Source organism: Mirounga angustirostris, unplaced genomic scaffold, assembly GCF_029215605.1.
Source record: "Mirounga angustirostris isolate CCGP_5_RB_7025 unplaced genomic scaffold, mMirAng1.0.hap1 SCAF_3, whole genome shotgun sequence".
Lineage (NCBI taxonomy): Eukaryota > Metazoa > Chordata > Mammalia > Carnivora > Phocidae > Mirounga > Mirounga angustirostris.
Window position 1 is genome coordinate 185,790,212 of NW_026991711.1, and position 26,961 is coordinate 185,817,172.

Here is a 26,961-nt window from a genome sequence, read left to right on the forward strand (position 1 = left end):
TCACGAGGCTGGGGGGGGGGGGGGCAGCTGGGACTGGAAACCACCAGCGATCTGAATCTGAGCCTGTGCTTGCTGGGTAGTTTGCTGAGAATGAGCTCAGACTGGCCGTGGAAATGTACGAAATTCCACAGAGCTCAGCACCCATTTCACAAAAAGTAGGCATTGCACAAATCTTTACAGCAAAAGCAGTTTCCCATGGGTGAAAAAAAAAAAAGTTTATGTGTGCCTGTGTGTATGCAAAAGTAGGGCTGAGGGACTGAATTATTTTGGCTTTCACGTCAGGGATTTCTATATTGGTGGAATTTTTTTTTCAATGAGTAATTATTGCTTTATAATTTTCTAAAAAACTTTAAAAATCCAGTGTTATTTGAAAGGTAAGATTTCTGCTGTTGTTTCACTGGAAGGTCAAGATAGATGAATGGGTTAATCTCTCCTCTCTCTCTCTCTCATCCCTGCCCTTTGGAGGGGAAGATAGATTATATTATATTCTGTATAAGGATGTATATAGTGATACATTCACCCTTCCTGACAGCCTCGTGAAATAAGCAGAAAGCAAATAGTAACGGAATGGTATTTACTCAATTTCTCTCCACTTCATTACTGAACTCATATTGTGCAAAGGACGGCCACACCCAATGACTCATCATTTAGTCACTGAAATTATTCTTGTTGGGATTTTTATCTATCATTTCTTTTTCAGTGTCTTAAGAAGTCGGGCTCAAGAAGGAGGAAAAAAGTATAAGAGGAAAGAAAAACAGAACTGCCTATCTGTATTCATACTAACAACCTCTTTGAGCCTGGCAAAGCATTTAGAATGGATGGTTTTTCATTCCGTTTTATCCTTTGCCCCTCGTGCCCATCCCATGAATAATATTCTGTCAGATATTTTCCCAAAGTGACTTTTAGGTCCTTGCTGGCTTTTCTCCCTGCACCTACCACCCCGATCCTACCTCCTCAGGCCTGGTGGGACGTGGTCCCCTAAAGCCCCATCCGAGCTCCCTCCCTGTCTCCAGTGACTGGAATGAGCCTCCCTGGCTTTCACAGTCCTTAAGTAACCCAGGCAACCCAGGTGATGTACAAGATCAAACTAATTTAAAGATGTGCATAAAACTGGTAATGTTTTCTCACTTGGGTGTGTACAGCCTTTTCACCCAGAAGCTTCTATTTTCCCACTGATTCCCAAGTAGCACGGGCTCAACCAAAAGAATAAAATGCAAAACAGTCTTTTCTGCTTCAAAGTGTTTATCAAAAAACAAAGATCTACATATTTTCAAATTCCCATGGGGCGGATCAATGGAAACCAGGTGACAGAAAAGGCTTTCAAATGTAATGGGAAATACAGCTATAACCAAAGTTCAGAGATGCCTGGAATCTAAAAAGGCATCTAAAGAAAGAATGACCAAAGATGATCTTTACTGGGTTTCTAGTAATGCGTTAGCCAATGAAGCCTGCATAATATAAATACAATGAATATATTAACACATAGAGGACCACATTTTTCAAATGAGGCAGAAAAGCAAATTGTAGGTTAAATATTTGAACATCTTAACCTTAAAAGACTTTGGTAAGATAGATTTGATGAAAACACCCAAGATAATAGCAATTTCGATCTTTTGGGTGTTTTTGTTTTGTTTTGTTTTTCGCAATAATTTTATCCCTTGTTATTTCTCTTTTTCAAAAGATATTGGGTCACTTGAGATTGAGAGTTTTCTGGCAGCAAGATCAGACAAAAGCTCATCTTCATGGAAACACGATGGCTATGAAGCAAGATGGTCTTAAAAGTCCCCAGTGAGCACTTGGTTTCTATACGCCAAGCCTTGCTAATTCCTGTATAAAAACTATTTGTCATATTGCTCAGCTTGTCTTAAGAGCTGAACAACCATGAGCTGGAAACCTTGAATACAGAGAATAGAGAGTCATGAACACTACTGATGTGCCAAGGAGCCTCCTCTCAAACGCTCCTTCTCAGGCCCCTTTCCCCAGGGGCCCTGAACATTGGCACCACGCTGAGTGTTAGGCGTCCGTTTCCTCTGACAAGAATGCTTTCCTTTCCTTCTGCCCAGGCTGGTCTCCACCTGGCACATTCTATCTGTCAAAGCCTAACTCAAATGCTCTTTCTCTGGAAAGCTGAACCTGAGTCTCCCGAGACAGAGCTCCATTTTTCCACCATCGTGCATTGAGAGCATGCTGAGATTCGCACTGTTACAGACTTTACTGTGTTAAAGCATGACTTATCTGTTCTCCTGTCTGATCCATCTCCCCCCCACCCAACAAATCTCTGAGGTCCCTTAGAGCAGAGGCCATGATTTAACGCATGGAAGAAGTTCTGGACGTATCACCAGAATCCTGTCCTTTCAGGAGGGGCGACGATCCGTGTACTTTGGCTGACACACAGGTGGGACTGCCAGAGGAGTGAGAAGCCATTCCAAATCTGGCTCAAAAACACCCTATTTTGTCAGGGAAAACCAGGTCCACACTTCAAATTAAGTCTGTGGAACGACACATGCATCACCCATTTGGCAAAGGACGTAGCACGCACTATTACAAAACTTATGTTTAGTCTCAAGCAAAAATAAACTGTAATTCAGTCAAAACTAATAAAAATTCATACTTTTCATATTAAGGGATAGAGAGGCAATGTTTCTGAAAAGATCTCTATTCCAACAGGGCTCTGTATAGAAGTTAATTTTAGAATTAAAATGAGCAAAAATTCAAAGAGGAGCACGCCAACTGTAAATCTTTGTTGCCATCACAATTTAGTCGTGATTAATATTTTGAAAACTGGAAGTCACTATTTTAGCTCCAGGAAAATTAAGTCAGGTAAAGAAATTAACTCTATATGTTCTTTGAACTTAATATTCATTTTAAGACACCATCTTATTCTATTCAAACTTATTTCCTCCACAAAAAATTTCCCAGTATTTCAACCATCACAGAGGCCAATCCCTTCTAAACTTCCTTTCCCTCAGAAATGACAACTGACATCTCGACCTTGGCCTCATTATTTCTTTTGTGTGTGCCAGTCTCAGCCTGCTCCTCTGGCTAAATAATAGCCTAAAAAAGGAAGAAACCCTGACTTATCCATTTTTGTATCTATCCCACTATTTGAGAAGGGCTACATACACAAAATATCCAGAAATTCTTGTTCACTGGTTACACAGAAAAAAGCAATTCGGGCAAACAAAGAAAGTGTTCTCATCTTCAATTACAAATTTCTGTAGACTTTTAAAATAAACAATTAGGTACAATGTGATCGAACCTATAACCCAGTGATCTCATTTCTGAAACCCAATCCCACCCCCCAAATTCAGAAAGTATAAAAATTATATGCATAAAGATGTTCATTTCAGAATTGTTTATAACAGCCTCACATCAGATGCCACAAGGGAACGGATAAATATTCCCCTAGGGGAATATTACATAGCCATTTAATATAGAAATCTATAGCTTCCTAGCAAAATCTAAATCAAACATACTACAAAAGGAAGGTATGGGAAGAACAATATAAAAATTATAGGCATACTCCATTGTATCTGTGAAAACATGGATATTTAAAAAGGATGGAGGCAACAGAGATGCTTACTGCTCTTGTATTCTGTTGAAAACTATGCGATATCTCAAATTTTCTTCTTTCCAGAAATTGTATTATTGTTGCACTGTTTTCATAATTAAAAATTGAAATATTTTCTTTATAACTTTATAACTTTAGCACCAAAATTTCCAAATTAGTATGCTATTGATCATTTAGTTTGTCCTACTAAAATAAAAGTCAACAGCATATGGGGAAACTTGACTTTTTGACAATATGAAGTTGTGAACTAACCAAGGTCTTAAAAGTCTTGCCATGAACTAGCTCTGAGCTAATTTTGGAGGAGGGATGAGCATTTTGGTACGTCCAAAGGGAGGTTACTCCAAGTCCCTCCACGCATTTTGCTTCTAACAATTTCACGATCTACAGCGGAAATTTTCTGGGAAAACATTCATGTTGGTTTCCTTTATTTAATCAGTGCGTTAAGCAGCAATTCCAATTCAACTAAAGATGGCTGTTGAGCATTTGCCTTTGTGTAAGCCACCACATCAAGGGCTGCAGAGAACTGACAGGGGAAAAAAAAAAGAAACTTAATATAGTCTCTGCCTTTCAGGAGATGATGATTTAGCCTAAGAAAGGGAATTTCTACAAGGTTGACTAGCAGTGTCACAGCAAATACAGAGACAAGGTTGGGAGAGGTCAAGGAGGGAGGTGTCACATGTTTGGGGACCCAACATTGCAGTCAGTGGATGCAGGGCTGGATGAGGGCAAAGAGTAGGGGGGAGAAGGAGGGGACAAGAAGGAAACCCGGGGACCAATGACATTCATGGTGTCCAGAGGGCAAGGATTCGGTGAGGGCAGGGAGACAAGAGTCAGGGGACAGGATCGAAGCCGCAGAAGGAAGCTAAAGCAGAGTGAGTTTCAAGAGGGAGCCATGGTCAGTGGGGCAAGGAAGCAGGAAGCCAGGACCTGGGAGTCAGAAGCTGGAGGGGTAGGCTTCGGGATCTCATTGAAAAATGTCTTCAGTTAGGTCACCGCGAGATCCATTTTAGCGGAACGGTGTGAACAAGACCCAAACTGAGGAGGATTAAGAAAAGAACAAAAATGTTACAAACTGAGAGGCTATCTATAGCAACTCTAGGGAAACTTGCTTGTAAAATAAAGAGGAAGAGAGAGGAAGTAAGTAGAGGAGGACAGAGCCAATGAAAGGTATTTTTTTTCCAATTTACATGGAATGTATTTAGAAGTTTAAAAACATTTCTTTTCTCTACTTAGCAGCCCAATTTCTCCAACACCATTTATGAAAAACAAAACAAAACAAAACAATTCCTCCCCATTTATAGCAATTTCTCCTTAAGAGTCATACGTTATTACAGATGATGGTTTCTGGGCCATTATTCAGTTTTGGTTAGCTGTCCATTCTTACACCCATAACACCTGAATGTAGTAATAATAAACAAATAATAATAAAACACCTGGCAAAAGCTCCCCCCCTTGCTCTCCTTTTTCAAAATGTTCTTAGCTATACTTGCCTTACCTCCTATTACACGCATTCTTTTTAGAAAGTCATATTCATTTCTTTAAGTTCTATTTTAACATAAAACAGTAAAGACCACCACTTAAAAAAATGTACATGTAAAGTAAGAGGTTCAAGTCTCAACTCCCACCCTCAACACACCACCCACCTAAGTTCTAACTCCAGAGGTAAGTACTAGTCAGGACTTGCTGCCCACCTGTCTGGTAGGTTCCCGAGTTTATGCCCACAACCTACATGTAAATATATGTTCAGGGAAATGCTTCCAAATGTCCATCCCCAAGGAGAGATTGGAGGGCATGACTTAGCTCCCTCCACCTGTCTCTTACTTCCTTCTACCACCCACCACTCCCTCCCCACCACTCTTACTTTAGAAGTCTGACCATTTACGCTGCTAGGCTTTGCCTTCGGGAGTCTTACTTTAAATCTAAACCTAAAGGTCTCTACACATCTACCCAAATTAAATGATCACTTTACCTGCCCATCTGAGATCTTTAACAGATGTGTATGTCTTCCAACCCTTCCCATCCCCACCCCCTTCAACTCATGGATTTAGTTAAGATGATAGGAAACTTGAATGTGGTCATTTAAATTTTTCCTTAAGAATGGGTATGATGGACACACCCTAGGGGGATCCTCAATGAGTCACACCCTTCCCTTGCATGTGAGCTTTGAACCAAGAGCATCTGGCAAAAGTTAAGCGATTTTGAAGATGCAGTTAACGTCCCTAATCAGTTCAATTTGTGTTGATGTCAGGTGGGCCAGACCTAATCAGGTGATATTTTTAGTGGGTGCAGTCTTCTCTCCTGAAGTGAGAGACATGAAACAGCACAAGCTCTCTTTCATATCCCCTTCACTGCTACCTTTCAAGGAGCAAGCTACCATGAATTCTACAGCCACAAGGTTATGAATTCTGCCAACAACTGGAGGGAACACAAGGGTTGACCCTTTCCTATTCAAGCCTCAGATGAGAACTCAGTTCAGCCAACATCTTGATTCCAGCCTTGTGGGACCCTGAGCAGGGAGTCCACAAAGACATGCCTGGACCAAAGGAACCGTTAGCAACTAAAAGGGTATCATTTCACACCACTACTTTGTGGTGATTCATTACACAGCAGAACTAATTGGTAAAGCAGGTATAACTTGTTTTCAGAAGACTTTTCCTCACCATTAAATTACCGTCCACAATCACTTTAATATCATCTATTTAGGTTTATCCCTGCATTTAAAGGAGTCTGTTCAACCCTCTTCTTCCTGTTCTCTATCTTCCCCTATCTAGTTATATTTGTTCTGATTTAGGTCCAGCTGAGTGAGAATACTTTTTAAAATGATTTTCTTAGAAAGGGGACATGGCGTTATGTTTTCTGTATCCTTATATGTGCCAAACGTCTTTCTTTTGCCCTCAAATGTCAAGACTACCTGTCCTTTGCACTGAGCAGCCTGAAACATTGCTCCACTATTGCTTAGTTTCATTACAGAGAGGAGGAGGTCAGTGCAGATTTGATTCTCTTTCTTTTGTATGTAACTTGTACTCCCTGTGAAGACTCTTATAAAAAAAAAAGATTTCTCTTCATCCTTAGATTTAGAAATTTTACTAGGAAATCTCAAATAGTGTATCATCTCTTTCATTAACCCCTCTAGCATTCTGCAAGCCCTATTCATTCTATTTGAAAACTTCAGTTTTCCCCAGCTCATAGACTTCTCCTTCTAGTAATTAGTTGATTCTGGTTTTATTTCCATGTGTTACTTCTTCCTCTGAGCATCCACCATCCAGATGGAAACAGAGCTCCTGGATCTTCTCTCCACAGTTCCTATCTTGTCAGTCAGGATTTCCCTTTCCTCATATTTTCACTTCTACCATGAAACGGTTCCTCCTTTGGCGATTTCCAGATCCAGATTCAAGTTTGGGTAATATATATTACTTTCTTCATTTCCTCCCTGGAGTGGTTGGAGTTGTTGGTTGTTGTTGCAATTTCATTTTTATTTTCCAGATTATTTTCCCTTTTTGAGCTGTTGAGACAGGCTCCCCGTACTGGCCAGGGTGAAGGTTGCCAACATCAGGCAGAGACAGATGCCGCTGGAGACTCCCCTCCAGTGCTAGACAGGCCGGCCAACTGGTAACCCTGTATACTAAGGCACAGGGTGGAGGCCTCCCACTTTGGGAGGCTCAGGGCTCTCCAGGAATGAATAGAGACCATTTTCTCTCAGCCATACAGAAAATAAAGGACCAGCTCAGCCCAACTGTGCAGTTATATTAGAGGGCAGCCAGTCTCCATGAGACCCCACCCCCCAGCTCATTAGGTCACATGGAGCACATTCACAGCATATACTTCCTCTTTGTAAACTGAGGGTCCTTGGAGCTCTGCTAGCCATTGATTCGGTTCTCCCCTAACTTGTGGTGTGCAAAGGTTCCCAACACCTGCATCCTCTCCTTGAGAATCCAAATCCCCTGATATGTTGGGATATCCTCCAGAGTCACTTTCCTTCTTGGGTCATCCCTCACAGAGAGTCAGTAACTGATGGAGGCAAGTCCCAGAAAGATAGAAGGGGCGGAATTTCGAGTATATATAGAAGGATCAACATATGTATCTGTGGCTCATGGTGTGTAATTGTATTTGTTACTGCTTAGTCACAAGAGCATGAGCAATGCCTCAAAGATAGGAAAACTGTATCATCAACTGAAGAATTTGGAATTTTTAATTTTCGAAGCACATCCACTACTAATTTTGTCATTGAAGAATTTCAAAATGTCGGTAAACATCATTGTCCTTGCTTTATACAGACAAAATAAAGACTGGTCAGCTTAAGAGTTTACTCTCAGCTCAGCAGGAAGCCTGTGGCACGACTAGGCTGAGCTACTTAGAGGTCTCCTGACTCACTGCTCCTTTATTCTTCTTTCCAGAATCGACCAGACTCCCTATTTCTCAATACTCTGAAAACCCTGGAATGAAATCCACGTGAATGAAGCCAGAACATCTGCCCTTGCGGAAATGGTGGACTTTGGCTCTAAATGGGCATCACACTGGGAGAGAAGAAGCAGATCTCCTGAACATAAAGCAAACACTTGGCCCAGCCTCATCCCTTCCAGCCAGAGAGACCAGATCAAGTTCATCCATGTGGCCTACACACCCTGAAGCCCCACCAAAAAGACCACTAAATAACGGTGGGTCCCTCCAATGAGAAGGAACAGCAGCTGCAAGGCCAGGTTACCAGGCAGATGGATGGTATCAAGTAAGCAGTGCTGGGAGCCAGAGGTTAAATGAAATGGCTATAAATAGAGCCCACAGACGCATTACAAAAATCTAAACCCAGCCCTGAAGTTGTGGCTTAGAGAAACGTGCGTGGCAGCTGATAAACACGATTTCCTGGCGTGGTGCCGTCCAAGGGTATCTGGGCTTAGAATGGAGCCACACCATTGAGCCGACTGGGGAGGCAGAAGAAAGGGCATTAGGGACATGCTGGCTGGGCTTCTGAGGGACACCACTGCCACCTCACAGGGTTATTGGGAGGACTGTGTGAGTTCATGCACACGAGGGCTTAGAACAAGGTCTGCACGTTACAAACACTCTGTCGATGTCGGCTATTTTTCCAGAGTGACTTTGACACGCATCCACTCAAATGAGCTAACATTTCCCTTGCAACTGACTCATTTAATGAGAATTAACTTTTTTCCAACATGTGAGATTCCACCTGCGTCCTCCACTGACAGCACAGCATCCTGTCTCTGCCCAGCGAGCCCCACAGCCCTGTGCTTCGATCTATGTCTGACAGGGCACTTAGGCTCACTTCTCACCATCGGCCTTGTACACATTCAACAGAGAAAAGAGTGAGGATACGGGAAGAAGGAAAGGGCAGGAGAGAGATTTTTCAGTTTATCAAGAGGAAACCCCAGGCTTGCTAATTGCTCTCTTCGGTCCCATAAATCATCCCATCTCCAGCATTTGGGTTTTACCCTGAATAATGTAATGCTCCAATTAGAGGTTTATGCATTTGAGTTGAGAAATCCATGACGTCATTTAGGCCACTCGGGCATAAGAAGGCCAAGCGGTGCTCACCTTTGTATTCCGCCAGGCACACGCACTCATAGCCATTAACGAGGTCCCTGCAGGTGGCGGCATTCAGGCAAGGGGCAGAGAGGCACTCGTTATATTCCTCCTCACAGTAGAGGCCGTGGTAACCTGAAGGGCAGAGAAAAAGGCCTGTGGTCAAATGGGTTCCATTTAAATCCACGCTGGACCAGCTTACAAGAAAGGTGGCGGGGTCGGCATGGGAAGCACGGGACAGAAAGACGGGATTTCAGGAGTTGGATCCCCTGGGGTATAATTGAAATGTGGCTTTCTGGGAAGGCTAGGAAGAGTGTGTTCTCATCACCCTTTTTCAGGATCCCAAGTATAAAAGGAATGATCCCATTTACCCACCAGGTCTCATTACTACATTACTAGTGACCCAGAGACCGGGGTCACAGAGTACATCGGCTGTGGCCACAGGAGATAGGGATGATCACAGCGGGGCTGACAGCATGGAAAGAACAGCTCCTTTCAAAGATGTGGACCACTCCTCCAATTAGAAAGCCATATCTAGCAACTAAAGAGAATTTTATTAAAAGAGAAAGGGATCCATGTATTTCCTTTGCTCTTCAGGTCAAGAAGAAAGTCAGCTAAAAAGGCTTCACTGAAATTCCTGATAAAATGTGGGGTAATTCTTTTTAATTAATTTATTTTTTTTTTAAGATTTTATTTATTTATTTGAGAGAGAGAAAATGAGAGACAGAGAGCATGAGAGGGAGGAGGGTCAGAGGGAGAAGCAGACTCCTTGCCGAGGAGGGAGCCCGATGCGGGACTCGATCCCGGGACTCCAGGATCATGACCTGAGCCGAAGGCAGTCGCTTAACCAACTGAGCCACCCAGGCGCCCCAATTCTTTTTAATTTAAAATTGTGATTTGCTTGGGGCATCTGGGTGGCTCAGTTGGTTGAGCACCTGATTTCGGCTCAGGTCATGATCTCAGGGTCCTAGGATCGAGCCCCGCATTGGGCTCCGTGCTCCGCGGGGAATCTGCTTGTCCCTCTCTCTCTGCTCACTCTCTCAAATAAATAAAATCTTTAAAAAAAAATAAAAGAACTATTATCTCAATTATAATATTTTAAATTGTACTTTAAAATTCTAGTTGTTAAAAATAAGAGCAATGAAGAAAAAGAAACCAACAGTTTCCCAATAAAGACGGCTTTTACTCTGTTTGCAACACAGGTGTTTATTCTAAAGGACAAGAAGACAACATTCTTTGAGATTCACTCATGAATGTTATACTGTTTTTAACTTTCAAAAACATGCGTCAGTGCCAATTTGCAGTGAAACCGAGCCATTTTTTTTTTCTGGCCCTGTCCAAACAATGAGAAACACGTGAGTGCTTTCAAAAATCACCCTGCCTGTGTTGGTTCTGAATTCAGATAAGCAGAAAAAATAAACCCTTGCTCAAATGAGAACTAGAACTACTAGTTTGTTTGTTTTTTTTTCCCCAGCTTTCCAACTCATAGCCAACCCTCAAACTCAGAAAGTTCCATCAGGACATGCTAATGTGTTGAACTGTTTTGTTTCTCGTGCCTATCGCAAAAGTAGGTTAAGCTCCTATCTGCAGTATTAACGGAGTACTTTTTTTCAAGTTTGTTGCCATTTCAGTTGTTTCTGAACTGTCTTCCAAAATGAGGCAGTGATAATAGCCCCTCTGAGGAGACCTTGACCTACCTGAGACAAACAGGCCATGGTTTTCAATTCTTCCATCTTACCCTACTTTTTGTAATTTTAGGGAAGTATTTCCTATTTCTCTTCATCAGTATTTGATCATCTAGATCAGAGTTTCTCAACTGACAGCAATTTTGCCCCCAGAATTTGGCAATGTTTGGAGACACTTTTGGTTATCACAACTAGGGTGGAGGAGAAGGAGCCTGCCACTGGTATCTAGCATCAGGATGCTACTAAACATCCTGGGAGGCACGGGACAGCCCTCCATGACCGCTCCCCCCCCCAAAAAAAGATCCAGCTAAAATGCTAACAGAGTCAGATGGAGAACCCTGCTCTAGATTAAGGATCAGCAAACTGGCTCACAGGCCAAATCCATCCCGGTCTGGTTTTGTAAATAAAGTTTTATTGAGACACAGTCACACTCATCCATTCATGTATTGTCTATGGCTGTGTTCCCACTACAACGGCAGCCTGAGTAGTTGCAACAGAGACCATAGGGCCTGCGAAGCCCAAAATCCTTACTAGCTGGCCTCTTAGAGAACAAGTTTGCTGACTCCTGATCTGGGTTCAACAGAAAACCTTTCTTTTTTTTTTAAGATTTTATTTATTTATTTGAGAGAGAATGAGATAGAGAGCATGAGAGGGGGAGGATCAGAGGGAGAAGCAGACTCCCCGCTGAGCAGGGAGTCTGATGCAGGACTCGATCCCGGGACTCCAGGATCATGACCTGAGCCAAAGGCAGTCGCTTAACCAACTGAGCCACCCAGGCGCCCCAGAAAACCTTTCTTTTTATGAGTTTTGGGCATTAACTCTTTATCGAATAGATGGCTTGCAAGCATTTTCTGCCATTCCAGAGTTGGCTTTTATTAAGCAATTTATTGCTTCCTCTGCTGTGTTGTTTTTTAGTTTTAGCCCCACTTGTCTATTTTTGCTTTTATTGTCTGTGCTTTTGTTATCATACCCAAGAAATCACTGCCAAGATCAATATTATGAAGGTTTTCCCCTACGTTTTCTTCTAGGAGTGTTACAGTTTCAGGTCTAACATTTAAGTCTTTAATCCATTTTGAGTTGCTTTTTGTGGAAGGTGTAAGAGAATACAAATAGCCAAGAGGTACGCAAGAAGATGCTCAACACCACCAATCAGCAGGGAAATGCAAATCAAAACCACAATGAGATATCACATCACACCTGTTAGAACAGACATTATAAACACACACACACACACACACACAGAGAAAACAGTAAGTGTTGGCAAGGATATGGAGAAATTGGAACCCTTGTACACTGCTGGTGGAAATGTGAAATGGCGCAACTGCTATGGAAAACAATACAGAGAATCCCCCCAAAATTAAAAATAGAACTATCATATGAATTATAATCCCATTTGTAGGATTTATCCAAAATAATGGAAAACAGGATCTCAAAGAGATATTTGCATTCCCATATTCATTGCAGCATTATTCACAATAGCCAAGAGGTAGAATCAACCAAAATGTCAATCAACGATGAATGGATAAAGAAAATGCAGTTTATACATACGATGGAATATTATTCAGCCCTTAAAAAAGGAAAGAAATCTTGTCATATGCTATAACATGGATGAACCTTGAGACTATAAGCTAAGTGAAATAAGCCAGTCACAGAAGGACAAATATTTCATGATTCCAGTTATATGAGGCATCTGAAGTAGTGAAACTCACAGAAGCAGAGTAGAATGGTGGTTGTCAGGGGCTGGGCGGGGGAGGGGAAAATGGGAAGTTGCTGTCAATGGATATAGAGTTCCAGTTTTGCAAAATGAAAATGTTCTAGAGATCTGCTGTATGACAATGTGCATATCATTAATAAAACTGTACTGTACCCTTAAAAATTTGTTAATAGGGTAGATTTCATGTTATGTGATTTTTCTCACAATTAAAAAATTTTTTTCATATAATATATTACCTACATAACGAGTTCATTGTCTTTCGGCTTCTCAGTGTGGAGCAACAATCGCAAGGAGCATCTTTCCAATTCTATTTGCTCTCCTAACAGATCTTTTAAAAATCAGTTGGAAGAACAACAGATAACCCTACAAGCATCTTTGACCTCGTAATTGGGGTGTTATTTACATGGACAAAAATCAAAAGCAAGTTTCATGAAATCATTTGTAATTGTTTTCATTCTTTACAAACTGTATCATTCTCTTCTTCCACTAGTAACATGAAAAGCAAATGAGGAAGTTATTTTACAGAGATAATTAAGCTGGTGATGTTTTTCTTCCTTGGGGGAAAAGAAAAAGATAAAGGTTTCATATTCTGAAACTGTTTCTTCAGGTATGGTAACATTTCAACATCTTTATGGAAATGTCAAGGCAATCCTTACACTGGGTGCCAAAGAACCTAAATTGGACTGTTTGAATAAAAAGGCATTCCTTCCAAAAGAGAAGGCTTCTGTGAAAATGAGGCTGCCACCCCCTGCTAGTAATTAATTCGGGCAAACAAATTAGCTCAGGGCAGTATGCCCAGGGTCTAGGAAAATTAGGCTAGTCCAAAGAACTTTTTTAAATAAAACAAAAGATCAGAAGGGTGAGATCAGAGTGGCCCTTTCCAGGGCACCAATCTTCATCACCACCACTCCCATCTTTGCATGACTTGCTCCTGAATATTTGACTCCAATATTCCTTAAATTGACAGAACACAGTGATCAACTGGACGTGAGGAGTGAGAGTGGTCAAGATGGCTGCCATGTTTAGGCTGAATGAGGGGATGATGTTGTCATTAACACGACCAAAGGAATATCAGGTTTTTGAGAAAGCTGACCAGTTGGATTTTGTTTAACTTAGGGCTCACTTAGGGAGGTCCAGGTGGCAGCTGGAAAAATAGACTTAAATAGTGTAGAAACAGCAATCTTGGGAATTTGTGGCCTTGAAGTGGTGCTGAAGTTTCATCAAAGAAATACTTTGGAGAGGAAAAAGAAGGGATCAAGGTCAGATCTACATGGATGGGCAGGTGGAGAAGGAGAAACCAGATCAGGACACTGGAGACGGATAAGGCAAAGGAGAGGAGGAAAGGCCAAGGAGAGCAATGTCATGGGAGCCAAGGGAGGGAAGGAAATCAAGGAGGGCTGCTCAAAGGCTCTAAAGACTGAAAAATGACAGCTGGATTATAAGATTAGAAAGTCAATGGAGGGGCGCCTGGGTGACTCAGTCAGTTAAGCGTCTGCCTTTGGCTCAGGTCATGATCTCAGGGTCCTGGGATCGAGCTCTGAATCAGGCTCCGCACTCAGTGGAGAGTCTGCTTGTCCCTCTGCCCCTCCTCCGCTTGGGCTCTCTCTCTCTCAAATAAGTAAATAAAATCTTTATTAAAAAAAATCATAACTCTCAGTGGGAGGAAAACTGCCCTTCAGAGGTTGTTTTGAAAGTTGGGGGGAGGGGAGGAATTGCTTATCACACTGATTGGGGGCTTCGACTGGAATTTAGTGGGTAGAGGCAAGAGATATTAACCATCGTGTAATGTCTGGGATACCCCTGCACAACCAAGGATGCCCTAGCATCTCTCATGACTTCTGTCTGTCCCATCAGAAATTCATGGAGGTGAAAACCCTGTTCGTAACCTTTCAGGACTAGAACCTAATAGCTTTACATGTACATTTGCATTTATAGTTTTTAAGATATGCTGAGTTTTCCTGGAATGTAACTACTGGGTAAATCAAGAGAAGATTGTACCGCGAGTTGTTCACCACTTGGGAAAATCACTTCACACGAGCAATAGCTCTTGAAGAGCTTAAATCACCAACAAAGCACACCAGTATCAGTAAACTAAACAAAACAAGGCAAAAATCCCTGCTTCAGATAATTTTCTGACAACACTAGCTAAAGCTTCTCCCACCAGTTACTCATCATAACACTTAGTTGATTTCATGGCAACACTTATAACTGTCTGAAATCATATTTCAGCTTCTATTCTTGATTATTATTTCTCTTCCTCCACTAGAATATTAGCTTGAGGCTATGATTGCAGTGTTCACAGCTGTACCCACTGTGTCTGGCACAGAAAAGATGCTCAAAATAGCTGTTGAATCAGCACCCAAAGTGCCATTGATTAAGCCAACACACATCTAAGATGCGCCTACAATGTGCCAGGAGCTTCCAGGTTCTGTGGATACAAAGCTAAACAGCAGGTCTCTATCTGCAAGAAGCTTACAATCTAATAGCACATTAGTGCCATCTGCTTTATATCAGCCCCTTCACATATGCTAACTGGTTTAATCCTCATGACAACCCAGAATGATGGGCATGACTAGTCCCAATGTGTAGGTGAGGAATTAAGAGTCAGAGATAAAGAAACTTGCCCAAGGACACACAATCAACCCTGTGTTCTTCCTAGTTTCCCAAGAATGTCCCCAGAATGCATTACCTAGTGTACCAGTCTGCTAGGGCCGCCAAAACCAAACACCACAGCCTGGGGGCACTGAATGACAGAAATTTATTTTCTCACAGTTCTGGAAGCTGGAAATCCTAAATCAAGTTGTCAGCAAGTTTGGTTTCTCTCCTTGGCTTGTGGATGGCCACCTTCTCCCTGTGTCTTCTTTCCATGTGGCCTTGTCTCTGTAGGCACATCTCCCTGGTGTCTCAGACAGTTATGGAAAAACCACTTATATTGGTTTATAGCCCCATCCTTAGGACCTCATTGAACCTTAATTACCTCTTTGAAGGCACTTTCTCTAAATACAGTCGCACGGGGGGGAGGGGGGGCGCAGTTAGGACTTCAACATACGAATTTGGGAGAGACAAAATTCAGTCTATAACACCCAAGATCAGGTTTCTCAACCATGACGGTCCTGACATTTTGGATCGATCATTCTTCATGGTTGGGAGCTGTCCGGTACATTGTAGGATGTTGAGCAGAATCCCTGGCCTCTACCCACCAGATTCCAGCAACCCACCTCTCCCCAGTTGTGACAACTCAAAGGTCTCCGGACATTGCCATATGGCCCCTGAAGAACATAAACCCCCTTTGAGAACCAACGTCCTAGATCCTTTTTATAACATGAGAACAACTTGAGGAGATTTGAGAATGTGTAGGTTTGAATTTTTCATTGTGAAGAGAGTAAATTCATTGAGAAAAAGGATTTTGGGGGCAGAACTAAGGGGTCCATCTGTGACTATGGGTTTAATATAATACCGGCCCCTGGGTGACTTCTTCCAGCCGTGAGAGAATATGGACACTTAGTTCATCTGGGGCTACCCAGATTCAAATACCAAATGAATGGAATAAAGAGACGAGAGAAGAGTAGGAGGTATAGGTTTCCAGTTATGGACTGAGTAAGTCACAGGGATGAGAGGTACAGCACAGGGAATATAGTCAGTGATATTGTCATAGGGTTATATGATGACCAATGACAGCTATAATTGTGGTGAGCACAGCATAATGTATAGACTTGTCAAATCACTATGTTGTACCCCTGAAATTAATGTAACATTGCATGTCAACTACATTTCAATAAAAATAAATAAGTAAACAGAGAGATAGATTAGATAGAAAGGTAGGTAGGTAGATGATAGATAGATAAATAGATAGATAGATAGATAAAAGATAGATAATAGATGATGTTAGATAGATAGATGATAGATAGATAGATAGATGATAGATAGATGATGTTAGATAGATAGATGATAGACAGATAGATAAAAGATAGATAGATAGATGATGTTAGATAGAAGATAGATAGATAGATAGATAGATAGATAGATAGATAGATAGATAGATAGATAGATAGATAGATAGGGAAAAGAGAGGAGAGAAGCCCCACCTGGTGATTTTTCGAGCTACTGAGAACCCCGTTGAATGTTCTGCCATTAGGTTGGAACTCCTCTGTGTCCTCCTGTGGAGACCAAGGTCCCATACTATTGACTGACTTCGCAAAGGCACAGTGAGCCAGGATTCTACTCCCCGGGGTCTGACCTGTTCTAGAATACCACAGCCACCTCCAGGTTTTATTCTGTCCATTGAAAGGCAAGGCTTTCTGCTGCCTTTTCTTTTTCTGCTCTCTCAATATTGTCCCAAGACAACATCACTTAAATATTCATCCTAACAGAAGAGAGGCTCTGGCCCCACACTGTGTCTACTCAACAGCTCTTTTCCCCCCTTGCCCATCACAACTCACTCTGAAAAATCCCAAACTGGGGGCTCCAGTTGTAACCAGATGGCATCCATACTCTGTATAACAAATTGGGGCAACTCCCCCATGGATACCACCCCTGCTGAGCTACCTGTGCTCCCCACTGCCTCAGAAAAAGCAAAGAGCTCCTCCAAAAACCAATGGTGATGTGTTCAGAACACCGGGGAGGCCACACTGCTCACTGCCCTCAGCGAAGGCCAAATTCAAGGTGAGAGCGAATTTGAAGTGTCTGCGGTTTTGTTTGTTTCTTGTTGTTGTTGTTTCACTTTAAGGTCAGACTGAAGTGAGTGGGGGAGAAGGGGAGTGGTTCCTTTAAGGGCATGTTGCAACTCAGAGGATGTTTCCTCTCATTTCACATTGAATGATAAAATGTGGAAGCCCAAGATCCCCTGATTCAAGTCTAGACCACTTCCTGAGAGTCAAATCTTCCAAACATTCTCTCATGGTAGTTAAAAATGTGGGCAAGAAGGAAAACAATCCTATTACATTAATATGATCGTCTGTGAGCTTTCAAATTCTCACTAAACTCACTGATGGCCAGAGAGCCCCTTCAGCAGCATGGAGTGATGGGCAATGCAATCATTTTACTGTGCTGAGAGCTTGGTTTCAGGGGGAGTGTGTGCCTGTGAGCTTGTGTCCACTGTATCACTCGCTCTGCTGATACGGTCACAATAGGAATCTTTTTAAGAACAGGAAAAAATATAGGTATGAATCCCTGCTCACATTAATCTTATCGGGTGTTCCAATGTTCTGTTCTAAACAGACGTGCTGATGTTCGCATCTGTACAGACTTCCATGGAGGAATTACATTCCTGTCACTCACACACACACACACACACACACACACACACGGAAAACGTCTGTAAATGGGAGGAAGCTGTGTAAGGAGACGGAGCCTTGCTGGCGTGTGGAACGCAGTGACTGCTCGTACTGCTTCTTTCTTTATTCCCTAATTTCTCATCCTTTCAGTGTTGGAGGCACCTGAGCCAGGGAGGAAATAGATGCGAAAAGACCCAAAGCAATCAATGTTTCCACGGCTGTGGTTCTTATAAACATTAAACTGGAAGGACCATACGTAGAGGCTGAATTAAAGTTTTAGACTCTCCAGCCTCCCTATTATTTATATGCTGCTGAGCCATCTACAGATTTGCACGTCCCTCCCTTGGCTTCAGGGAAAGATGGATAATGGAGAGCCGGCTGTAAATCATATCCTAACAGTTCATGCAACGAGTTTGTCTTCCCATCCCTGCAGGCTGCCAGTGCCTCTCCCAGTCATTTGGTGAAGGCTGACCATGTTCCGGGTCTCCTATTTGCCTCTTCGATTGATTCATTCTTTAATGCAACCTACAGCTATTAAGTGCCTCCCATGTGCTAGGCACAGTGTGGAAATAGATGTAATACCTCTACTAGGGGCATTTAAAGGAGACAGGCACTGAACAATCATCCAAATAAATGTGAAACCATAACTGGCTGAGTGTGAGCCAGGGGGGATCTGGAGTGCCAGGGGGAAGGAGAAGCGGGAGAACTGGTCAGAGCCAAGCTCCAGGGAGGCTGCCCCGAGGAAGGGACAGTGAGCTGAGAGGTGGGTCGTGTGTAGGTAGCAACACACGATGGGAGGCGCGCTGGGAAGTTCAAGGCAGGAGAGGCAGGGTGTGCAGAAGTCCCACAGTGGGGGGGCCAGCCTGCTATAGCTCCTTCCAGATACAGACTGAGGTCTACGGAAGAGCAGAGGGCAGAGAATAAAGAGGCAGGCAGCCACCAGACCAGGTGATACCTTCAATGGAGTGGGGGACAGGGCGTGAAAACTCAGTTGCGCCTCTCAGAAAGATCACTCTGTCGGCAAATGGGGGCAAGACCCGCAAGAATCCATGTGGAGAAATCAGTGAAGAGGTATGGCAATCATCCCAGGGAAAACACGGCTGGGATGAGGGTGGAGGGTGGTGGCAGGGCCAGCTAGAGAGGAAATGTCAAGAGCCATTTAAAAAGGAAAACAGCGGGGCGCCTGGGTGGCTCAGTCATTAAGCGTCTGCCTTCGGCTTGGGTCATGATCCCAGGGTCCTGGGATCGAGCCCCGCATCGGGCTCCCCGCTCAGCAGGAAGCCTGCTTCTCCCTCTCCCACTCCCCCTGCTTGTGTTCCCTCTCTCGCTGTATCTCTCTCTGTCAAATAAATAAAATCTTTAAAAATAATAATAATTAAAAAAAAATAAAAAGGAAAACAACACTTGTAAGAAATGGGATGTGGAGGGTGAGAAAGGGCGAGGACGAAGGTGAGTCCCAGCCTCCTGGCTTGTCTTAGCCAGAGATGCTGCTGACATTTACTGAACCCCCTTCCAGGGGCCAGTTTCTGTTCTAGGCACTTTCCAATACAACAGAATCTCATTCACATGGTGCGGCTGGAGCAGGGGATTGGGATGGAAAGCCGGCAAAACCACTTTCTAGAAGTAGATCTTAATCAAACAAAGTGAATTAACAGTTTCTCCCAGGGAAACGGAAGCAATATGAAGAAAAAACATCAGCTCATTTTAACGATCATCAGCGGAATTCTGACCATATTGACCAGGACTGAGGTAGGTACTGGAGAGGATCTATTTATTGCATGGTAGCTAAAAAGGAAAGGTTTGGGGTCAGAAGATGCAAGAAGCTGGGGGAGGGAGGAAGCAGAGAGAGAGGGAGAGCCGAAAGAGAAGGAGGAGTGGGGGAAGAAGAGATAGTGGAAGAGGGAGGAAGACAGGGACCCAGAATATCAAGGGGTAGACAGGGGAAAAGAGACACAGAGAAAGAACACCTTAAAAGACAGAGAGAAAGAGAAACTGGTGGAGACGAGATGGTTGTGGGTCCCCTGTGGAACCACACCGCCACCTGCTGTAACCACTGATGGACCTACCGTGGGCACTGCTTTCAAGAGTCACCGAGACAGTGGGGCGCTGGAGGGGGGAGTGATTTGAACATTTGAGTGAAGAGAGTCTCGCCTCTCAAGTTATCTTTTATTCTAATAAAATGGATTTGACACCACTTTCCTTCCACGAACGTCTTTTTGCCACCCAGTGTTAAGTGTTTACAGGTGGGGCGCTCGGGGCCATCCGGGTGTCACTGGCTCAATTGCCTTCACGTGACATCTTCCATCCAGGTAACTCAGGGGCGCCTGTGGCAACAGAAGGCACTCAGTCGTTATAAAAGCAGGGCCCCTGCCCCACCCCCAGGAGGACACGCACTAGACGTTTCACCTGAAGTGGCAACACCATCCAGCACCGTGCCCGGCATATAATACCTACTGAATACCTAGCAGCAGTGGCATGTGTCCCCCGGGGTCTGCCAACCACCGTGCAAACCGGATTTTAAAAGACAGCGAAGGTACTAGAATTCTGAAAGAGGTGCCGGCCTCGAATATACCGCAAAGGTACTAAAGCACCACAACCCCGAAGGGCACCTGCGTCCTGATCACAGCCCACTTCCTGGAAAAACACCAACGGTATACCAGCTCTGCAATTCCACAACTCATAGAGCCCAGATTTCCCAGTCAGATGCTCCAATACCTGGATTTTTCTAATAGGAAACAGAGTCTGTTTATATTTGGCTTTTTAAAAACCTACCCCTTTGCCTTCCCTCAGCCTCAACCCCTGAGACTCTCCTCTGCACTGGAGGTGGCCTCCTGCCAGGCAGTAACACCTCGACCTTCAGCTCAAACTTTGACCCCAAATTCTGTATTTTCTCTTTAACAGCGGGTCCGTTCTCTTCTCCCTTCCTTAGTACACAGGTTGGTGAATATAGAAGACACTCAGTCACAGTGAGTGAACTGAATTTACTAGAAGGATGGAATCACAGTGCAAAATAACCTTTGCATAAATAATTGCAGCAAGAGTTCTTTTCTTTGCAAATGTCTGATTTGGACAAATAATAAAAATGCCTGGGAGTAGGTCTCCCGAAATTGACAGTTTTTGTCAGGCAGAGAAATCAAAGGATTCTTTTTTATATTTATATTTTAAGTGTGCATATTCAAATTTTCTAATTTCCCACACTGAAAATATGTTACTTGTGTAACACAAAAAGAAAAGTATCACAGATGCTTTTATAGGTATTTTACTTGTATTGTCACAACTCCAAATCATGTTGCTGATTACCAAGGGAAATAATACCCGTGCTCTGTGTCTACAGTTGTTTGGACCAAAGGATAACTGGTAACATTAAGAAAAGGCTGACTTTATTAAGGGTGATTTTTAGGTGGAGGTGTGTATGGAGGGAAAAGATCCAGTCTTATTAGAAGAGAAGACTTTTTAAGACACGAGGAACAACCATCACAATAAGGTGCACTGCCAATAAATAAAACTCTTTTTTAAAGGAGCATTACATCTTTTAACAAGTAAAAAAAGAAAACCTTTGGAGATGTTAAAAATTCTGAAACATCTCTAGGTTTATTAATAGAGTGTAAATCATTAATTCACACACGAAGGGAAAAAATGCCTTAAATATACGGTAGAAAAGCAAACCACCACTGTCCTCTGAGTTCCATCCTTAAAAATAGTTAGCATTCTCCCCCAAACACACATTTAAGGACAAATGAAAGAATATATTGTAGATGACACAGGTGGATCGTGACGATGCTCAAGAACTCAACAGTAAGCCTGCCTAGATAGCAGCAACTGCAAACCGCTTAAACCTGTCCATCATCATCCTGGGGATTTTTCTATGTTGTCTAAGTGTTTCTAGAAGTCTTCTCTTGGATTTGCCTTCGGAACTAGGTCACAAACTAGTCACATGCAAAAATCAACCTCTTCGTAATTTTTTAGCTTTGTCTTTATGTATGTCTTTTTTTTTCATGATGCTTTTCGCCACTAGAGGGTGGATTCTACCTATGATCTATACCAGCTGAAAGAAGAAGGAGAAAACGTTACTCGGGAGTTTAACAAAGGAGGAGCAACAAAAAGAAATGTTTTACAAAAGGGAAATGCATGCACAAGGGGATGCAAATATGTAAAGAAGAAATATCATTTCCTTTACTAATAAAGCTTAACATTCATATATTTCTTTGCAGCTTACAAACTTGCCAGTATGTCCTCTAAACATATGGTAGCTACAGTTAAAATTAGCCTTTATAAAGTAGCCTGTTTTTCTTACTAACTCCCTATAGAAAGTAATTTTTTAAATACAAATTCTTCTGACACTATGATTAAAGCACTAAGATCCAAGATGAAATGTAATGACAAGATAATATTTTACAACTTTGTTTTTAAAGATCATTGTGGTGCGTGTTTCCTTATAAACAACAAATAAAATGTTTTTTTTCTGTTTTTTTGGTTTTGGGGTTTTTTTAAAAGATTTCATTTATTTAGAGAGAGAGCACAAGCGAGAGAGAGAGAACACCAGTGGGGGAGGCAGAGGGAGAGGGAGAAGCAGACTCTCCACTGAGCAGGGAGCCCAACACGGGGCTCGATCCCAGGACCCCGGGATCATGACCTGAGCCAAAGGCAGATGCTTAACCGACTGAGCCACCCAGGTGCCCCATAAATAAAATGTTATAAAGAAATATTCCTATGACCTCATCTGACTAGCACTAGTGTATAAATACACGTAAAAGTGGTGTGGTTTATTCGTGAGATGAGGAGAATGATGAAGAGATTTGGAAAAGAAAAGGTAGCCTCAAAGCCCTCACATTCTAGAGGTTGTTCAGCACGGATGGAATGCACCCAGGCTGACACAGGACCCCGCACGGGCAATGGGGAAGTGTTGGGGCGAAATCAAAGATTAGGGTTCTCTGACAGTACTTTGGAGAGAAAATAAATCTTAGATGATTATTTTCATGCGAGTATGTTAATGAACAAAGAAGAATTTCTTCTAAAGGTGAAAGTATAGGAAAGTTTTTTAAATGTTTCATTCCTTTTAATTTATTTCACAAATTGCTTAAATTTGATTTTAATTTACTTACTCAATTATCACCGAATATTCTTTGGAGGTGTTTGCCCTCGAAAGGGCTTGTGTCTGTTCATCACACTATACCAGTGGTTCTTGCCGTGCGGTCCTAAGATCGACAGCATCAGCATCACCTGGAAACTTGTTGGAAAAGCAAGTTCTCAGGCCCCAACCAAGACCTACTGACTCAGAAACTCTGTGGGTGGAGCCCAGAACTCTGATTTCATAAGCCCTTTATGTGATTCTAATGCACAGTGAAGTCTGAGAGCCACTGAGCTTTACAAAGCTCACACCTCGCACAACTTCTGATTCTCAGAAGGGCAGGAAGTGGTAGGAGTTATCTATGACAGGTGCCAGATAAGACACAGTAATATTTTTTAATATCTGTGGCTTGCGCTCATTGTATCAAAAAACCCACCACAAAGCATATAGTCAGAACATGTACCAGTCACAGGCATATAAATAAACCAACAGTGAAATGTGGTCAGATGACCTACCAACCATAGACACGTAGACTAAATGAAACTACACTCCTCTCTGATTTGCTCAAGGGAAGAAAACAATGCAAAAGAATCCCAAACTGACAGCAAATGCCAAATTTGAGGTGGGGGGAGGCTAAAATGAGGGAAGATAATAAGGGTACAGAAGTGGGCAAACATTTATTTCTCCCTGTAGGACTTGGAGTCATATATACCTAATCAGAATGTGGAAAAACAAGTCTAAATTTAGATTACTGAGTGCAGTTTTTCCCCATATCTCTGATCCAGCTTCCTAAACCCATAGAAAGAACATTTTGGATAAGAGAATACCATCAGAAAATGGTAGACAGAGCTCATAGAAACAGAGGGTAGAAGGGTGGTTTCCTGGGGCTAAGGAGATGTGGGTCAAAGGGTACAAACTTCCAGTTATAAGATTAACAAGTTCTGGGGATCTAATGTACAGCATGGTGATTAATTAATAATACTGTATTACATACTTGAAAATTGCTAAGAAAGTTGATCTAGAATGTTCTTACCACAAAAAGAACTGGTGATTCAGTGACGTGATGATGTAAATTATGCTATGGTGGTAATCGCTTTGCAATATGTAAGTGTATCAAATAAACACATTGTACATCCTAAATTTATACAACATTGTATATCAATTATATTTCAATAAGTCTGGGGAAAATTTTTTTGATTAAAAAGAAAAGCAAAAATGGCAGACAATCTACAATAATTTTTACAACCAAAACTTGAGAAACATGATCTGACAAAGTTATGCTGTTTCCGATGATAAAAGGGGGTCTCATGGATACATAGTTTAGTACCAAAGTAGATGTGTGATGGAAAACAAAACACTGTGATCAAGACTATTCCAGAAAATTCTGGTGCATGGAATCCACAATGCAGATGTAGATTTTTCTCCAGGTATATTTGCGTTCCCTCTCCTATCACTGAGGACATTCAAAGGCACAATACAAAGCAATCCTCTAGCCTCCCCCTTAGTCACGGTCATTCTCAAGTAAATATGCTGAATCCTTAAGACTGTTAAACACCAAGGAAATTTCTCATAGTCATTCATAAACATTTTTAGAAGCACACACTTCCCACTTGGCCACCATCCCTACAGGCTGTACACTCATAAGGGCTGAAGCTGACTCTTACAGTTATGATTTCAGCTGAAGAACTTCATGGAGATACCTCTTCGTGGTTTTGATTTGCATTTCCCTGATGATCAGTGATGTTGAGCATCTTTCCATGTGTCTGGTGACCATCTGTATGTCTTCTTCGAAAAAATGTCTATTCATGTCTTCTGTCCATTTTTTAATTGGATTATTCATTTTGGGGTGTTGAGTTTTCTAAGTTCTTTATACATTTTGGATACTAACCCTTTATCAGATATGTCATTTGCTAATATCTTCTCCCTTCCAATAGGTTACTTTCTAGTTTTATTGATTGTTTCTTTCACTGTGCAGAAGCTTTTTATTTTGATAAAGTCCCAATAGCTTATTTTTGCTTTTGTTTCCCTTGCCTCTGGAGACATAGTTAGAAAGATATTGCTATGGCCGATGTCGAAGAGGTTACTGCCTGTGTTCTTTTCTAGGATTTTTATGGTTTCATGTCTCACATTAAGGTCTTTAATCCATTTTGAATTTATCTTTGTGTATGGTGTAAGAAAGTGGTCCAGCTTCATTCTTTTGTATGTTTTCCCAGCACCATTTTTTGAAGAGACTGCCTTTTTCCCTTTGCAATTCTTTTATTACAGTGAGATACCACCTCACACCAGTCAGAATGGCTAAAATTAACAAGTCAGGAAACGACAGATGTTGGCGAGGATGCACAGAAAGGGGAACCCTCCTACACTGTTGGTGGGAATGCAAACTGGTGCAGCCACTCTGGAAAAGAATATGGAAGGTCCTCAAAATTTAAAAATAGAACTACTGTATGATCCAGCAATTGCACTACTAAGTATTTACCCAAAGAATGCAAAAATACTAACTCAAAGGGATACATGCACCCTGATGTTGATAGCATTACCTATACTAGCCAAATTATGGCAACAGCCCAAGTGTCCATCAACTGATGAATGGACAAAGAAGATGTGGTGTATATATACAATGGAATATTATTCAGCCATAAAAAGAATGAAATCTTGCCATTTGCAATGACATGGATCTAGCTAGAGAGTATTATGCTAAGCAAAATATGTCAGTTAGCGAAAGACTAATACCATATGATTTCACTCATATGTGGAATTTAAGAAACAGAAAAAGGAGCAAAGGGAAAAAAGAGAGAGAAAAGCAAACCAAGAAACAGACTCTTAACTATAGAGAACAAACTAATAGTTACCAATGGGGAGGTGGGGGGTGGGATGGGTTAAATAGGTGATGGGGCTTAAGGAGGACACTTGTTGTGATGAGCACCAGGTGATGTGTGGAAGTGTTGAATCACTACATTGTACACCTAAAACTAATATTACACTGTATGTTAACTAACTGGAATTTAAATTAAAACTTCTAAAAAATATGTAATGGCTACAGTTTTATATCTTATCCCTTGCACTTTCTCACATTAGAAATTCAAAATGAGAAACAGACACACATAAAATAGTTATTAATTAAGGGGGGGAAAAAGAACTTTGTGGAGAAAAGGACCCACCAGAACCGTACCTTGAGGCAACTGGATTATAAATTTCTTTTTTTTATTATTATTATTTTTAAAGATTTTTATTTATTTATTTGAGAGAGAGAATGAGAGAGAGAGAGAGCACATGAGAGGGGGGAGGGTCAGAGGGAGAAGCAGACCCCCTGCTGAGCAAGGAGCCCTATATGGGACTCGATTCCGGGACTCCAGGATCATGACCTGAGCCGAAGGCAGTCGCTTAACCAACTGAGCCACCCAGGCGCCCTGGATTATAAATTTCTAAATGCAAATGACCTGGAATCAGAACTCAATTATTTGAGTCAATCCTGAGTTCTGTTCCTATTGCCTCTACTAAGTGATCATTAAGATGCCTAAATATAGGGCACTTATTCATTTAAGAGGTTACAAAGCAGTGAAAAATCAAAAGTATAGATCCTAGTAGAGTATGAATATAAATAATCAAAAGTAGAAAATAAATTTCCTTGACATAAAGCAAAGACCAGGCTCCATCTACAGACTCGTGAAGAAATTCTGAAGGAAAGCAATTGTCTTGCAGACACTCCTTATCCCTTGGGTAGGCAAGTTCACTGGGACCTCAAACCATCGTAACTGCACGCTGCGTTTATTTTTCAACTATTCTCCTCAAATCTGCTCTTATAAATATATTAAAGTCATTCACATTCCTCACATATGTAGGTTTAAGATTATGGTAGATTACAGAAAAAAAAAAATGGCCACAAATTCTCTGTAGCTCCTCCCACTGGGAGAGTCTATGGACTTGACCTATGATATGTCCCTGCCAGTGAGACATTAGCAAACATAACAGAAGAGGAAACTTTAAAGAATGTTTGTGCATTGTGCCTGTCCTCTCTTGCTGCTTTTGGAACCCAGCTGCCATGTGAACAAGCCCAGACTGGTCTGCTGGATGATGAGCAACATGTCGCCCAGAGGCCCCCATCATTCCAGCCAAGC

General features: G+C 42.0%; 1 protein-coding gene across 1 annotated transcript in view; it reads right to left on the reverse strand.

The window, feature by feature from the left end:
* The window catches only part of DNER (delta/notch like EGF repeat containing), a 299,636-nt gene that overhangs the window by 26,996 nt on the left and 245,679 nt on the right, over positions 1-26,961 (reverse strand). Inside the window, exon 9 of the mRNA XM_064587206.1 lies at positions 9,119-9,241. Coding sequence (XP_064443276.1) covers positions 9,119-9,241 — 123 coding nt within the window. The remainder of the gene's footprint in view (positions 1-9,118; positions 9,242-26,961) is intronic.